This window comes from Perca flavescens, chromosome 18 (assembly GCF_004354835.1).
Source record: "Perca flavescens isolate YP-PL-M2 chromosome 18, PFLA_1.0, whole genome shotgun sequence".
NCBI lineage: Eukaryota > Metazoa > Chordata > Actinopteri > Perciformes > Percidae > Perca > Perca flavescens.
The window spans coordinates 27,485,571-27,503,174 of record NC_041348.1 but is presented as its reverse complement, the minus strand read 5'-3'; the positions used below and the strand labels follow the sequence as shown (position 1 = coordinate 27,503,174).

General features: G+C 39.2%; 1 protein-coding gene across 2 annotated transcripts in view; it reads left to right on the top strand.

Moving 5' to 3' along the window:
• The first annotated feature begins 6,875 nt into the window (after positions 1-6,875).
• si:ch211-243j20.2 (uridine-cytidine kinase-like 1) overlaps positions 6,876-17,604 on the top strand; it is a 31,195-nt gene continuing 20,466 nt past the window's right edge. Inside the window, exons 1-4 of one of the 2 annotated variants that reach the window (XM_028605001.1) lie at positions 6,876-7,037; positions 9,532-9,740; positions 12,514-12,620; positions 17,063-17,233. In XM_028605001.1, the coding sequence (XP_028460802.1) occupies positions 6,943-7,037; positions 9,532-9,740; positions 12,514-12,620; positions 17,063-17,233 (582 nt within the window). In that variant the 5' untranslated portion in view covers positions 6,876-6,942. Of the gene's footprint in view, positions 7,038-9,531; positions 9,741-12,513; positions 12,621-13,369; positions 13,383-17,062; positions 17,234-17,604 lie in introns of those variants that run through there. The other variant, XM_028605003.1, reaches the window with a different exon arrangement.

Sequence of the window (17,604 nt, the reverse complement as noted above, 5' to 3'; positions counted from 1 at the left end):
AGTTATTAGTGTGGAAGTTATTAGTGTGGAAGTTATTAGTGTGGAAGTTTGCGTGCGGCTTGGAAGGGGCACGCATGGGAAGAGCAGCAGAGCAAACAAAGTTAAAAAACACAAATTTGTAATGTTTTTTACAAACGTCTTGGCATGTGTGAGCTACAGGACACTTGGATTACCTCAGATGAGCAGTATGGAGACATTTTATTGATTATTGATGTAATTTGGACGACTCACTGCAGTTGAGCTGAAAACACGTCTCTCAAACGCGCAGAAGAACACCGATGTTAACTTGTTTTTGACAAAGGCGTGAGTAAATAACAAAATTCATCTTAGGTTGAACTATACCTTGTTGTTTTGCCATGCAATCTTGTTGGAAAATGTTTAATTGAAAAAAATATTTCTTTAAATAAATGGGTTAAGTTAAACAGTTGCCTCATTTTTTTTTTAAGTCATTGTTTCAGTAAACAATCATTAAGAACAAATTTAGCTAATTTAAACTGCAGAAAAAATATGTAAAATGTTGTGTAAATTTTACATAAATATAGTCCATAAATAAGTTTATAAAACATTGGTTTTAGGTGAGATTTAATGAGTTTGAAGCAGTCAGAGGTTAAGTAAAATTCAATAACAATATTAATAAACATCAGTAAATTACTTGAGGTTTGTTATTAAAAGAAACTTATATCTGCAAGTAAAGTTTATTTGATGATTGTCTTTGTAGAATTTACATACAATTTCTAAGTGCAAAAACTTTCCTAGGTTTTCCCAAGTAAATAACACTCACCATTTCTTTTCAGTGTAGGCTACACGGTATGACTGATAACGTGTACCCTAAGAGACCCGGCTGGTGACCAAAGTTAAAAGGCCTGACTGGGTTTACTGGTTTATATCAGGGACATTTTCTGGAAGCTGCAGCAGCAGCAATGACTGACCAAGCATCTCCTGTCAGACACCCATTAACACTCAGCCAATTATGCTGCCAGAAATATCAGAATTAACCAGTGAGTAAATGATCCAACAAATAGGCTTTGGTAAATACAACTGGGAACATAATAACATAATGAATTAGTAAGTAGTGTGAGAGGGAATTTATAAGGCAACCCTTTAAGTTTTAGTTTAGTCTGCAACTGGGTTTTTATATTTTAATTTAGTCTATTTTTTTTTCAGCTTTAATTGGAAGGTTAAGGGTAGGGTTGGGTACCGAAACCCCGGTTCCACTATGGAACCGGTTCCTACGCAACCGGTAGGAATCGGACCGGGTTAGAACGCAAATTTAGGTTCCACTTAATGTGTTGACTGAAATATTTTCCCTCTGTCGCTCCGAAACGGACGTAAAAATTTCAAACTTTCTCTGTAGTCTACTGTTAGCTGCTACCGTAAATGTAGGCTATTTTTAAAATGCCATATTTTCCCTCTGGAAAAGTACTTTAAAACATTAATATTGTTAAATTTAAATAATTTTCAAATTAACAAAAAAAAACTATAAAAGAGCCTTTCTTTTATGTCATTTTTCTGTTTTTCAAGAATCGGTTTAGGAATTGGAATCGTTTTAAAAGTACCAGTAAAGATCCAAACAATACCCAACCCTAGTTAAGGGTGGCTGGTCGGTAAGAATTGGTTTAAGTTTATGATCTTTTTTTTTTTGTGACAGACCACAAAAACATTTATTTTTGTATATACATACATTCCTCATGGAATCTGGCAGACTTTGTGTTTCCCCAAAACAGAAGGAAAAAACAAACCCATCAATACACTAAAGTCGTCCCACTTTGTTTTGGTTTGTTGTAGAAGAAAAGACCCCTCTATAAAAGGCTTATGAGTTGTAACTAATTGATTTATTCACGGTTACTAAACATTCACTAATTCCTTATAGATCAGTTATAAGCCGTTAATAAGAACCCATTTAGGGTTGCCAGGTTGTTGCCGGTGTAAGACATTTGGATTTGTCTTCTTAAGGTGTGCCCTGTGCAACAATTAGTCAACTAGCCAGTGAGTCAATCAATACAATGTAGAAATGGATTAATCATAGAAGGTTTTTTTCAAGCAAGAAATGGCCCAAACTCTCTATGTCCAGCTTCTTTAAAAAAAAATTATATTTTGTGTTTTATTTCTTTTCTATCATAGTAAGGTTCTGGACAAGACATTTGAAGGTATCACCTTGGTCTTGGGAAACTTCTGACGAGCATACGTTTTTACAATTTTATAGATCAAATTATTAATTGCTTAAGAAAATACCCAGGAGATCAATAAAATAATCAGCCCTGCGTCTTTTTAGCTCGTTATCATCGTGAAGATTCCTTAAGGTGACCGGCCGACCACTGCAGAACATCTGGAGTCCAGATGTAATGCTCTGCAGTGGTCGGCCCGATTCTGGACCTACTTATTAACATTTGGGAACACAGGCTTGATGGATTAATCAACTCTTTATTAATGACTTATTAAAGTGTATAACTACGATGACTTACAAAGTTTTCCTGATGGCTTTGATGAGCTCTTATTAATGATATTTTTGAAATGGCAATGGCTGCAATTAACGATTATTTTTATTATCAATTAATGTAGCCTACCAATTGGTTTTATTAATTACTTTGATTATTTTTTTCTAAAGATATTAGACTCGAAAGCCTAAGGGACTTTGCCACATACCTGGGTTGTTCTTAATGGCTCATAACTGATCTATAAAGCATTAATAAGTACATGTTATAAACCCTTTATAAAGAATGCCTCATCAGAATGTGGCAGTGAAAAATGTGTCCGATTCTGAAAAACTATTATATATATTATTACTTCTATCTATATATATCTCGGGCCTAAATGTGAACAAGGAGTGACTTAAACCACACTTTGCTGCCAGCTGGGAAAAAACGCTGAAGATGACACAGTAAACATACACACACACACACACACACACACACACACACACACGCGGTGCAAATGGTGCATGAAATCCCAAATGTGATGCCATATGCACATCTCTCTTCCGCTCTTTCTCTCCACCTCTCTCTTTCACACACGCACACGCTCGCGCGCAGTAATTAACAGCACTTACACATCGCCTCATAATTGAATTAATTTATAAAAATGAATTTCCTGATGATGGGGATTTTTCAGAGGCCTAAATGTCTGCTGCAACAACAACAACAACAACAACAACAACAACAACAACCTGATAATCATGTACAATGGTGGTTTTTATTGCCTCGCTCTCATTCTTCTCAGTTCACATCGCTGTAACGTGAACGGCTCTGGAAAAAAAAAAAAAAAAAACCTGATGTGTGTAAAAGTGTTAATCAGAGGGATCAATTCCTTAAAAAGGTATCGATTAGATGGATGAACACAGACGCATCAGGAGGCCTGCTGGTATCAAACACGGAGAAGGTTGTCGGCTGTTTTCGCACCAGCTGTTTTCATGTCGAACCAACACATCTGATGCAAAATGATTTATTTATTTTTTTGCAGCATGTTCTGTTCGTATGATCGTGAATCGTATTTATTTGCGACATTTGCTGACGGAAAAAACTGCGCAGAATCATAGGTCTATACATTGAATTATTCGTTTTTAAAATCGCATATGGGCTGTATTTTTATTTTAACTTCGTGCCAATTTTTATTTATTTTTTTTAGTTTTAGGATTATAGCTCCTAAATGCACGTATTATTTTGTGTGCGTTAATAATAATAATAATAATAATTAAAAAAAAAACGTTAAGATGTATTGGCTATCTATGAATCAGACTTACAAGCGGATTTCTATCGTTTTTCAGAACAGGGAACATGACAGTAGACTTTCTTGATTTAGCATTCTGTTTTATCTTATAAAAATATATATTTTATACTACTTTATAGGCTAATACGTTTTTTTTTTTTTTTGAAAGGTCAATTTCTTTCTGAATGTCATTGCCAAATATTTTCTCACATCACTTACAGAGCTATAAACCGCTCTGGATTTAGTGCGGTTTTTCACGTGCAGGTCTAATATGATGTATTTACTGTGTTATTATCTCTGCGCTTTTCCCGTTCCGTTCCGTTCCGTCCCCCATGCATCCTGGACGTGCACGGATCGAGCTGCTTTCTCGCCTCCCCTAATGACAGATGAAGAGTTTTTTAGCATTGCTCAGTGAGCTGGCCCCCGGGGGCCATTTGTCACAGGCTGTCCAGAAACAAGCCAAGCGTGGAAATGAATTTGCTCATTCACATAAAACAGCCCGCAAGAGCGAGCGGCAGCATGCTCACCGTGCGCCCCGGTAACAACGGCTCCCACCAGACCTATAGGCCTATGCTACGTTACACACAAGCGTAACACACACACACACACACACACACACACACACACACACACACACACACATATATATATATATATATATATATATATATATATATATATATATATATATATATATATATATATATATATATATATATATATACCAACAAGCCGGGATTTTTTTTCAGAGATCCGACTGCAAATATTCACTTTTGATTTTCCTCACAAATATCACAGAGAAACCAGACGTGCTGCTGAACTTGACACCATTAAACAGTTGTTACATTTTGGCCTACAGGCTACATGTTTTGAAATCGCATGCCAAATGTAACATTAGGGTTCGCACAAGGGTAACTTTGCAGGGGTATAGGCTATTCCAACACGCAGCATCATTCTCCATGCACGCAGCTGCAAATGAAATGAAAACATGTCTCCCACCTTTGTAGTTTTAGAGAATACAGTTTGGCACTCTTCTCGTGTATCAGTTGAGATTTCTCCGAATTCGCAGCGTTATTATCCATTTAGTCGGCCTGCATGCGCTCAGTCGCTGTCCCGTGTGAGATTTAACAAACGAAAAAGAAGTAAAAGGTGTTTTGGCTTTTTTTTTTTTTTTTTTTTCTTTTTGGAGGAGGAGGATGCTGCAGGAGTTGCCCAAGGAAGAGTCGACAGGTCCGGTTTCCCTGATGTTGAGACCACGTTTGTTCTGTGAGCAGTGCGACTTCAGAACAAACGGATACATTCCTTCATTGCAGAGTTTGTCGAGAGGGCAGGAGGAGGAGGAGGAGGAGGAGGAGGAGGAGGAGGAGGAGGAGGAGGAGGAAACCACATGCGGACTTTTCCGAGGGAGGTTTTTAATTCGGTTGGAGTTAGTAGCCTATAGGCTGTAGCCTCGAACATTGAGACGCATGCAGGAGGCGGCGGCGGCACAGCGCTCTCAACACTGCAGCTGCTGTTATAGTGGACAGGACAGATAGGCTATACCTGCACTGGAGCCTGACTGATGATCAGCCGGTATATTTATATATATATATATATATATATATATATATATATATATATATACACGGAGAAGGACCTCCGGTTGGCCTATAATGGGACAAGCGTCAGGATGAGCGAAAATCAATTCATTCACAGAAAATGTTTTTACCCACATAAAGAATGCAGGCTTAAACAAACGTATAGCCTAGCTCCTGAAAAGTAACATATTTAACACGTATTTGTCCATAGGATTCACTCCCCTCCCCCTCATCATTTTACAGCGAAGATGTGTTCCAGATATTCACTTAAATCAGTTCACACCTCTAATTTAGAATTTTTAGAGGGCCTTTCTTAGCATTCACACCATTGTACAACAATGTATCAATAATTCAGCTTTCTATATGATGGTGTAAATGAAGATTAATGCCATGCTGAAAATAAACAGTAGGCCTAGGCTATCACAGATTCAAATGTTTATGACATTCAAAAAGATCAACATTTCTCTCTCTAAAACGATTGGCTAATTCCAGTTTAAGGACAAACATTAACTGGTGTTATTGTTCATGTTGGCTACATAGATGTCAGGTTAAAGAATAGGCCTAAACTGACGTATGACAAACTCACCAGAATAATAGCAGAAATAATCACATTTAAGCAGCCAACAAACAGTTCTACAAAATATAAAGCAAGATTCAGAGACAGAAGAGCCATACTTGATATAACATAAGGCCATAATGTGCTGCACATAACATGATGTAATGTTACAGGTTTATATATTAGTGTCAGTCTTGTGAGAATTCTCAAAATATTTATTTAGTCTAATTCTAGCCTATGACATGCAGTAAAAGCTTTCACCCCTTCAATATAAAATGATGCCTCACTGTGCTTTGAATTATGGCTTTAACTGGCCAAAGACTAAGATGTAAACAAGTCCCCTGGTGGTTGTTGAATATATTCATAACATGATGTAGCCTATTATAAGATATAAAAATACCGTAGGCAATGGATATGCGGCTCTCAATGTCTCCGGTCACATAATTCATGACTGCCGCGCAAATTGTGCGTTCACTGTCCAGTGGGACAAACCTAAATCTGGTCATAATCAGCTTTCTGTGTTTATTATATTATTGTTCTTTGAGAAGTAAAGTTAGGCTACTTGTAGGCTACTTGACATTTGTCAAAAAAAATGTTTAACCATATGCGTAAAAACATTAAAGACTTGTTAATAACATGCAAACTTGATTGTGATAGTGTTTTTTTTTTTTAATCCTTTCCTAAATTACCATATCATTTCAATCAAAAAACTAAGCAATCTATTTAATGTGTTGTTTTGGCTACATAGCTATCATATCTAAACTGATGCAAACACCACTTTTAGATAGTTTATGAGCTGAAAGGAACTCCTGTCATCATGTACCCTTTTTTATTTATTTTTTTATTTTCAATTTAATATATAGAATTAGTGGCCCAAAACTGCCCTGTAGTTGTGGCAAAAAGTAGTGAAGAAAATGTTTTCATACAAAACACTGCAGCTTTGTTTAGTTTAGTTTAACAACTTAGTTAACATTTTTCCGATTACCATAAATACAACTTGAGTTTACGCTTCGTGACGTAATGACGCTTCAAGTGTTTGGTTTCGGCGCCGCGCTGAGCCCAGAGCCCGAGATGGTTTTAGTATAGAGGATCTCTGGCTGACTAGACATGGAAACAACAGGCAGCGATTGTAACGTTAAACCAGGCGATCAGCAGGCAGATGGAGGAATGGAAGCGGACAGGACGATGTCAAGGTCTGACAGGTAACTAAATAAATAATAATGGATGAATGTCTGCGGCACCAGTCACACAAACACTAGAGGAGCATAGCAGTGGTAACCGCTCATGTTAGCTAGGTTTAGCTAACGCGCTGTCTTCCACAGTCATCATACCCTGGCATTGTGTTAGCGTGGCTGCAGTGAACAAAAGCGAAAGACAATCAGACGGAATTTGAATAACGCTAAAACAACAACCGAGTGGTTGTGGCCAAGTCATTACGAATTTGTCAGAGGTTAATTTGCAGTGTTATACCCTATGGTTATAACGTTACCTAGCTACAGCTGTGTTAACACTAGCTACCTTCCTCTGGCTTCAAGAACGCGTAGAACTGTCCGTTATTTTGTGGAGCCCGTCACGCCAGACCTCTGTGGCAATTTGACAAATAATGCACATTTGTTATTGTTGGCAAACGTTAAGAATTGGGATAACGTTAATTTACAGCGTTTAAATGTGCCCTGTTAAATTCGGCATAACTAGCCACTAACCATATCCAATCTGCTTTGTATGAATAACGTTATAGTTTTAAGCATTTTGGTATTAATAATAACAAGTGAAACATCTAAATGTTTCCACTCCGCAGGCTAATGCTACTTCGTGGCTAACACTCGCTTATTCTTGACACGTAGCACTGAGCGTGTGCAGGTGGTCAGGTGTATGTGGCAGCTATGCTAACCTAACCTGTCTTAGTGAGGGTAGCTGGGTGTAACAACATCTGTCCATTCATCTTATCTCCGATTATGTTACAGTATTACATGTCCCAGATATAGTATGCTTAATTGTGGAGGACAAAGTAGTGGAACCCAGCGGGTTATTTGAATGGGACTAACGTGCCATTTTCTCACAATGCACAAACCCACATAAAAATTGGGCAGGTTATCATTTGCTTGACTAATAAACTGTAGACCATAGAAGTATTGCTCTTTAACTCATGCACATGAATAGCTGTTCATTTGCTGTTTTTTGTTACCGGCAGATTCTGGCCTATCAAAATTGGGTCATTATATTTTCTAAATACTAACAAAGGCTCACTTTTTTAAAATATAATATTTAGAAATTAAAAAGCAGCAGCTCATTTTTGATAATATTAAGGTAAAACCGGAATACTATGTTTATTTTGATCTTTTTTGTTATTGCAGGGACCTTTTTTCAATCAGCAGAGATATCCCAACCGTTAAGAAAGCAGAAGTCTTGACCATTATTACTACAATAAGTTGAAATCATTTGGAGACAAGCTTTTATTCACCTTGCATTCAGTTGGCAGACATTTTCATGGAAAGAGACTTCCATTCATACACAATGGGAGACTTTTGGTGTCCTGTGTCTTGCTCAAGGATTTAGTTTTTTTGGTGTTTTTATTAGAGACAAAACTAAACCGTGAAGGGCTGAAGGAAGTATTTCAAACTGTTTGTAAAAGTTTGAATAGTATCTCTGAAGCACATCTTCGCTAGCAGACATTTTGATTTTTACGTACATGTTTTATGGTTAGGCAAGGCAACAATAAACTGCTAGATATCAAGATTCAATTTAGCCTGATATCTCAGCGCGCAAAGGTATGAGACACAGTGAGATATTCTAGTCACAAGATGTCCCAGCCAAATGATGACAGCCTTACTCATGTGAATGGTGGCCCCACCCTGTGCTGTGCTCATCGGGGCAGCGGTGTGATTTCCTGGGGAGGGTTGGCAAGTACCCCCTTCCTCCCCCTCAACCACACTGACAGCAGAGACCTCACTGTGGGGAGAAAGTTAAAAGAGAGAGAGACACTAGAGTACATCAACTCTCTCTCATCTCTCTGCAGGACAGTAGACTATCTGCAGCTCCACGAAAGTCTAAAAATTAAGGCTTTAAATGATCAAATTTCGGCCAATTTTTCCAAACGATAGTCTTTTTTTTTTTTCAGCTGATATATAGCCTCATAACTTTGGTTAGCTATGTTTGATTAGAAAAAGGCTACTCCTGAATTGGCTTTGTGGAGCCTGCAGATACTACCAAACAACTTAAATGCCTGTGTTGGAGCAGCAGCACGGGGCCAACCATGAGCTTAAAGGGCATTTCTGATGGCAGCGTATATACAGGAAATTAAAATCGTTGGTAACACTTTACTTGAAGGTATCTGCATAAGAGTGACATGACACCGTCATGAACACATTATTGACAATTTTTTTTTTTTTAAGGTAATTTTTTGGGGCTTTTCTGCCTTTTATTTGACAGGGCAGCTAGCTGAGAGAGGGGGAAGACATGCAGGAAATCGTCACAGGTCGGATTTGAACCCTGGACCTTTGCGTGGAGGCATAAACCTCTCACTATATGTGCGCCACAGAAAATTCTTTTTTTTTATACTAGAATTATTTTATGGAATGGTTTTCCATTTAATATTAAAATGGCAGAAACGAAAAGGGATTTTAAACATAATGTTAGGGTTTACTTGTGGAATAAAATAGATATGGCTTCTGCTGTCTTTCCTGTCTGTCTCTCTAGTGGGAGTGGAGATGATTCCCTTGATAGCCTCCTAAACTGTGTCCCCCGGTGCCCTTTGACCCCGTCTTTATCACCACGAAAACGGACCACGAGCCAGTCCAAGACAGAGCCTCCGCTGCTGAGGACAAACAAACGCACCATCTACACCGCCGGCAGACCACCTTGGTACAACGTCACGGGGACCACCTTCAAAGAGGCGTTTGTTATTGGTGAGAAATCGGGCAACTGGCGTATATATATATATACTTCTGTACTTTGTTTTAGGCCTACTTTGTCTTATTGCTAAGGTATTATCAATGTATTTTGTTTTTCTCTTTGTAGAAGCCAGGAGTGCACGAATAATACCAAATCTAATGGTACACTTAAGACTAAACATTTTTAAACAACACCAAATAAAATCCATTTCCTGTGATTTTTTTTTTTTTTTTTTTTTTTTCTTTCAGCACCTGTGATTATAGGTCTACTCCCAATGGGGGACGCCAAAGTCAAGAATTTTCCAATTCTACATATGGTGACTAAGAAACAGCAAAGTATTAAATCATACACTAAATGAAGCAGATCTTCAGCAATTTAAGGCTATAACGTTTGACCCATAAATAACTTCTCAGTCATTGTTTTTATAAGTAACTGTAATAAAACCGGTGTTACTGCAGCATTAGCTACAGTATTTGCTAGCTGTCTTAAGGCAGTGGTTCTCAAAGTGGGGTCCGGGGACCCCCAGGGGTCCTTGAAGGGGTTCCAGGTGGTCCCCAACAAAAAGGGGAATCACTTCTTTCCACTATAATTTCATCCATAAGTAACACAATGACAAATTTTATGACTATTTTGCTCATGGGTTTCATTCACTTTCTGTAATAAAACAACAACATTTTTTTCAGGTAGGGGACCTTTGGACAAAGTCTTTATAAGATGGGGTTGCTGTGTTCTAATTTGTGTCAGTTTAGGGGTCCTTGATTATTGTACACATCGGCATGTGTTTGATATTCGATGTTCCGTGACTGGGAATACATCAAGGGAGCGGTGGGCATAGTCTTTCGTAGGCAATCTTTTATTTATTGTTGATGGGCCGTGGTCACTGGTTACGATTTCACACTCTGCTGTACTGTAGTCAACGTGGCTCCGGTTAAAAAGACCAGACAGTGCAACTGCAGGGAACTTGACTGAGCTTAAACGGTCAATAGAATATAGCGAGAGAAGAGGAAAGTAGAGGAGTGAAAACGATGAGGAATGCAAGGGTTAAAAGAGAAGCTTGAGGGGACATATAAGATGCAGGGATATCAAGAAGAGATGGACCGATGATTGAACAGAAAGAGGAGGGAGGAAGAGGTGGGGACAGATGAACAATGTGAAGCGTCCTAGACCCCAGAGGTTGTTTTCTATCTCTTCAGTCTCGTTTTATTGCTAACAGCATAAGGCTGTTTTGTCCTCTATAACAGGCCAGGCTTCACTGCTGGGTGACACAATTTCGCCTAAGCTACAGGAACACCGCAAATAGGGCTTTTCTCTACTTTTTAATATATCATTTTGCAAGTCAGAACCAGTATTTCGATAACCTGTCTGAAGCTGTAATCGTACACAGTAATCATAGACAGAAATGAGGAGCCACTGCAGGGATTTTTCCTTAGGGTCTTATCTGAGCCAAAAAACCTGTTTCAACACTTCACCGAGAGTTGTTTGTACCACAGAAGTAGCTCTGTAGACTATTTCTGCACCAACAAACACACAAGCGTTGGCAGCAAATGCATCCAGTTTTTGCACTCTTTGCCAGCCAGCATGTAGTTCTGGCCCAGTTCCCAGGATTGTTGTCCTGAGGGTGGCTGCTGTGGTCTTTAACCCAGGAGGTCGAGTAAGGAAAAAGAGGCTCCACACTTACTTTATTTTTATTTTTTTACATTTCTGGTACCGTTGCCTGTATTTGTTTATTTATTTTTTTTTTTTGTTTCCAACTCCATAAATTCTCTGATTCCAGCTTCTTAACTGTGAATATTTTTTAGTTTCTTCACTCCTCTGTGACACTAAACTGAATATCTTTGATATCTTTGACATTTGTCACAATTTTCTGACATTTTATAAACCAAACAACTAATCGATTAATAAAGAGTCGACAATGAAAATAATTGTTAGTTACAGCCCTACAAATAATATATATAATGTGCCTTGTCTTATCGTATTTTAGCTCTGTCTGTCTCTGTGTCTCTGTCTGTCTGTGTGTCTCTCTGTCGGTCTCTGTCTTTCTCTTCTGTCCGTCTGTGTCTCTTTGTCTCGGTCTGTCTGTCTGTCTGTCGGTCGAGCGACTGCAGTGCTGCAGCAGAAATGACAAGACTGACAGCTGCAGGTATACGGTGCTTATCTAGAAGCACTTTCTGCTATAACAGCAGCAGTGTAGGTGCATTCCTGATCCATACCTTGATAATGCCATCAGGGTTGTATTCGCTTGAGCTAGGACACAACACATTTTAAACCTGTGTTTTTAAAAATAGGGGGCGTAAAAGATGTGGGTGTTAACCAGCAGGAAGCTGCAGCTTTTTAATTCTCGATTAATCTGCCAGTTATTTTCTCAATCAACTAACCATTTGTTCTAGATACAGATGCTCATCACAGTTTCCTAAAACACAAGGTGATATTGTCCAACAAACAGTCCAAACCCCAAATATATGCAGTTAACTATCACACAAGACAAAGAAAAGCTGCGGATTTGCAGCTTGTCTTTGGTACAGAGGTAAATTTAGTCTTTCTTTGCTTTAAAAATTGTTTAATGGAAATATGTTTTGGGAATAGAGAATCGCTGCTCTACAGGGTGAGACAGATACATTATGCAGATAATGAGGTCATTTTGATTTAAAAAAACAAAAAAAACAAAGAAGATCTGGACCAGTCAGTCATCGCTGTCTGCCTCTAACACGACGAAATATGTGGCTCAAATTCTGTAGCAGCTTAAATAGGTCTTTCTTTATTGGTAACAACGTTGTTTTTCTCCTCCAGGTCTGTGTGGAGGAAGTGCCTCTGGTAAAACCACAGTAGCCAATAAGATCATTGAGGCGCTGGATGTTCCCTGGGTGGTTCTGCTCTCCATGGACTCCTTCTACAAGGTACAAAATGCAACTAATGGCCCTGATTGTAGTCCTCAAGTGTGATTTAAAATGTAAATAAGCGCTTTGATGAATGGTATTTCAGCAGGAGATCATTACATCCATTCAGTAATTATTTTGACTTGCTCAGCGTTTTAAGCCCAGCGTTTACACAGTAATTAATTGGCTTCTGATTTTTATGATCACAGCCGGTCAGTATAGATTCAATATTAAACGGATGTCAAATCGAACACCCTCTCTTTCTTTCCTCGTAGGTCATTAGTGCTGCTTTCAGCACAATAGGTAAAAGCTCCTGACCGATCGTTCATATCAATTACCCCCCCCATCTCCCCCCTCCTCTGAGACCAGAGGTTGATTTATTTATTTTTTTTGCTTTACTCACAGATTACAGAGCCATTATGTCTCTAAAGATTGGATGCAGCTCTTGTGGTCTTTGTCATTTGAACAATAAATACAGTGGGGGAAATAAGTATTTGACCCCTTGCTGATTTTGCAGGTTTGCCCACTTACAAAGAATGCAAAAATCTACAATTTTAATCATATGTACATTCTAACAGTGAAAGACAGAATCCCAAAGAAAATTCCAGAAAATCACATCATATGAATTTATTAAAATTGATAACCATCTGATGAGGAAAAACAAGTATTTGACCCCCTGGACAAACAGCAAGTATTCTGGCTCCTACAAGCCAGTTAGTCTTTCTTTAAGACACAGCCCCAATCCGAACCAATTATCTACATCAAATAAACCTGCCTCACCTCGTTACCTGTATAAAAGACACCTGTCAACACCCAAACAACCAGCATCCAACATCACCACGATGGGCAAGACCAAAGAGCTTTCTACGGACATCAGGGACAAGATTGTTGATCTGCACAAGGCTGGGATGGGCTACAAGAGAATCGGAAAGCAACTTGGAGAGAAAAGATCAACTGTCGGTGCAGTTATCAGGAAATGGAAGAAGCACCACACCACCGCCAACCTCCCTCGGTCTGGGCCTCCACACAAGATCTTGCTTCGTGGGGTGTCCCTGATCATGCGAACGGTGAGGAATCATCCCAAAACCACAAGGGGGGAACTGATGAATCAACTGAAGGCAGCTGGGACCACAGTTACAAAAGAAACGTTGGTAACACACTACGCCATGGATTGAAATCCTGCAGCGCACGCAAGGTCCCCCTGCTCAAGAAGAAACATGTACAGGCCCGCATGAAGTTCGCCATTCACCACCTGGACGACTCAGAAGAGGCCTGGAAGAAGGTGATGTGGTCAGATGAGACCAAAATAGAACTTTTTGGCCTCAACTCAACTCGTCGTGTTTGGAGGGCAAAGAACACCGAGTACAACCCAAAGAACACCATCCCCACCGTCAAGCATGGTGGTGGCAACCTCATGCTTTGGGGGTGCTTTTCAGCCAAGGGGACGGGACAACTCCATCGTATTGAGGGGAGGATGGACGGGGCCATGTATCGTGGAATTCTGGACCGACATCTCCTTCCCTCAGTGAGTGAGCTGAAGATGGGTCGAGGATGGGTGTTTCAGCACGACAACGATCCTAAGCACACCGCCAAAGCAACAAAAGAGTGGCTGAAGAAGAAGCACATCAAGGTTCTGGAGTGGCCTAGCCAGTCTCCAGACCTGAATCTGATTGAAAATCTTTGGAGGGAGCTTAAAATTCGAGTTGCCAGGCGACAACCTCGGAACCTGAATGATTTGGAGGATGTCTGCAGGGAGGAGTGGGCCAACATCCCTGCCGAAATGTGCACAAACCTTGTCACCAACTATAAAAACCGTTTGACATCTGTGCTGGCCAATAATGGCTTTTCTACAAAATATTAACATGCTGTTTGTCCAGGGGGTCAAATACTTGTTTTTCCTCATCAGATGGTTATCAATTTTAATAAATTCATATGATGTGATTTTCTGGAATTTTCTTTGGGATTCTGTCTTTCACTGTTAGAATGTACATATGATTACAATTGTAGATTTTTGCATTCTTTGTAAGTGGGCAAACCTGCAAAATCAGCAAGGGGTCAAATACTTATTTCCCCCACTGTAAGTGGGGACAGTTGGTTCTTGAAGGGAAACTCCACTCTAATGCTTTACAGTGTTGTATTATGTGCTTTTCTGATGTTTTGTACTTTAAAATAGCCGCTAATAGAGAATTGTTGCTTTCAATTAAAGCTGGGCATAAGCATTGTACAAACCCAAATTCCAATGAAGTTGGGACGTCTGTAAAAATAGAATACAATGATTTGCAAATCCTTTTCAACCTATATTCAACTGAATACACTACAAAGATATTTAATGTTCAAACTGAAACACTTTATGTATACACATACAATAATATGTAGGTACTCATTGATGTAATGAAGGTTAATGGAAGAGCATGTTTTTGGTGGCACACACACACACACACACACACACACACACACACACACACACACACACACAGCAATGACTTGTATTCTGGTCTATTGATCCTCTTTTGAATGTAATTTAACAGATGAGGAGGTACACTCTGTTTTTCTTTAAAAAAAAAACTTTTAGGCAAGGCTCGGCAGCTTTATTTGTATTGCACATTTCAGCAACTGGGCAATTCAAAGTTCTTTACATAACAAACATTAAAGAGCAGTTGAAAATGTTAAAACTTTATAGAATTGGTGCCACCAATACATGAGTGAGTGAGTGAAGGGCAACAGGACAAATACAGATAGGAGAATGGAGGTGAAAAACAAAACGTTTGTGGCTGGATATTCAGAATTTTTTGGAGATCTACTCTTACTAGAACTGCCCAAAACTAACACACACTGCCAGAAAACAGGAACCTGCTGGAGGTTTAAAAATAAAATGCACCCTTATCTCAACTGGAAACACCTAATTTATTGTCTAGGTTTTCGGTGACATAGACTTTTGACGGCATGACCATGATTTATGATACCCCATCAAATTCATTTTTAAAGATGTTTGCATGTGTGAACTCAACTGAACTTTTTCCATTTAGTTATTTCTTGTATGTTAATGTGTTAAATATATCTCCAGCTTTTTTCATGATCACACAGTTTTCAGTAAGCATCAACATTGGCTTTCAAACTCCACGATAGAAGCCTGTGGTTATATGATCTCAAATGAAAATTTGTCTGCCATCTGCAACCTTATAATATGTATTATTAGAATACAATTAAAAAGACATTGGATTAAATGAAAAGATTTATATCTCAAGTCCTGAACCCCCTTTTTTTTTTTTTTTTTTTTTTTTTACTGTAATAAATCCAAAAATGACCCCAATGCGTAATCAGATATTAAGGAAACCTACTAAATGGAAACACTATCTTTTCTGAAAACAATGCTAATGCCAGTATTTTCTCCTTTTGAAATCATCTCCTTTTGACGTAATTTCTGTTTGTGTCTTGGCCTGTGTGTTGGTATCAACGGCCCAGTCTGACAGCCAGGCCGGGTTGCCAGATATACCTGTAAAAACGTAAACCCAGCGCGCTACAGCTGTAACGTTAGTACAGCCATGAAAGCAGCAAACACACCAACAGGATCAACGGAGATAGATTCTACCCGACCTAAAAAAAAAAAACTGCATGTTTCTAACAGTTGCGTGACCAGAGACGTAACAAACCCCGGGTAAATATTGGAGATGTATTTGAAAGATGCAGACAGCTTAGAGCCCAAAAGGACTACAAGTTGGCTAATTTCCTCCTGAACAGGTAGCTAAGCATTAGCTTCAGGCTAATTTATCACGGCCACAAGGGACGGGCATTTTATGTCATTTCAACATTTGTGTACTCGCGTTGAATTATAAAGCCAGAGTACATGAGTTGATTACTCGCAAAAACTATTGAGACACAGCCAGTGAAGTGATCCCGACTGGTCCTGGCTAACGCCGCCATGCTAACCCTGCTAACTGCTAGCTAACGTTACCGGAGGACCAGGCAAGCGGGCCACGGCTGTTAACGTGTAGCCTATTAACAGTGAGTTATTTTAAGCCAAGAGAGGACCGTGAGTTTGCGGTGTGTTCAGCGATTGTTGCCGTAATTCTAAGCCAATAAAGTGTGTTCAGTCGGGTGGAGAGGACGGCATGGTAGTGGTATTTTTAGCGGTTCCTACCGTAATTCTAAATCGAAGAAGTGTCTCTGTCTGTCAGTTGGGTACTGAACTCCGCGTGAGCACGGCTTTTATGACTGCCAATATAGCCAGCATCTAACATTAGTGCTGTGGAGTAATGTCTGGCTGTGTGAGACTAGCGTCTAGCAACATAGTTGTGGATGCTGCGGTCTCAGCCTGGCAACCTCCATAAACTTCCAGGTCAGGGGAGGAGACTCTCTCCAGTATTTAGAATTTGTACTGCAGTAACTATTTTAAACACTAGCTGTCAGTATTACATATTGCACCTTTAACTTATTTCCCATCTATGCTGTTGTTTGTGTGCCAGGTGTTGAATAAAGAAGAGCAGGAGCTCGCAGCCAAAAATGAGTATAACTTTGATCACCCTGATGCCTTTGACTTTGAGCTGCTGGTCACCGTCCTGAGGAAGCTGAAGAAAGGAAAAAGCATCAAAGTCCCGGTGTACGACTTCACATCTCACTGCAGGCGCAAAGAATGGGTAAGAAACTGAGACTTACTGTATAACTCCATTATAGATGGGATTTCTCTCTTCATCTGCTGAAGTGGGAAACTTGAATTCCCTTAGTTTAACATGTGTACAAATATGTAACTTACACAAGTGGGATGTGGAAACCTGAAGCCTCCGAAACACTGAGAAGTAGGAGACATCTTGTGTCCAGCAGTTAAACTTTAGAATTTATAATTTTTTTGCAAATTCATAGATTCTGGATTGTTTTATGTGAGAGAAAAGGTGGTATGTCATTGTAAGAATCTTTAACAAGGTAATTCAACCTTTATGTTGAAAAAAACATGGCAGACACAGATTATTAACCAAAGCAGAGTACTTTTATACATCTTAAAACATGTCTG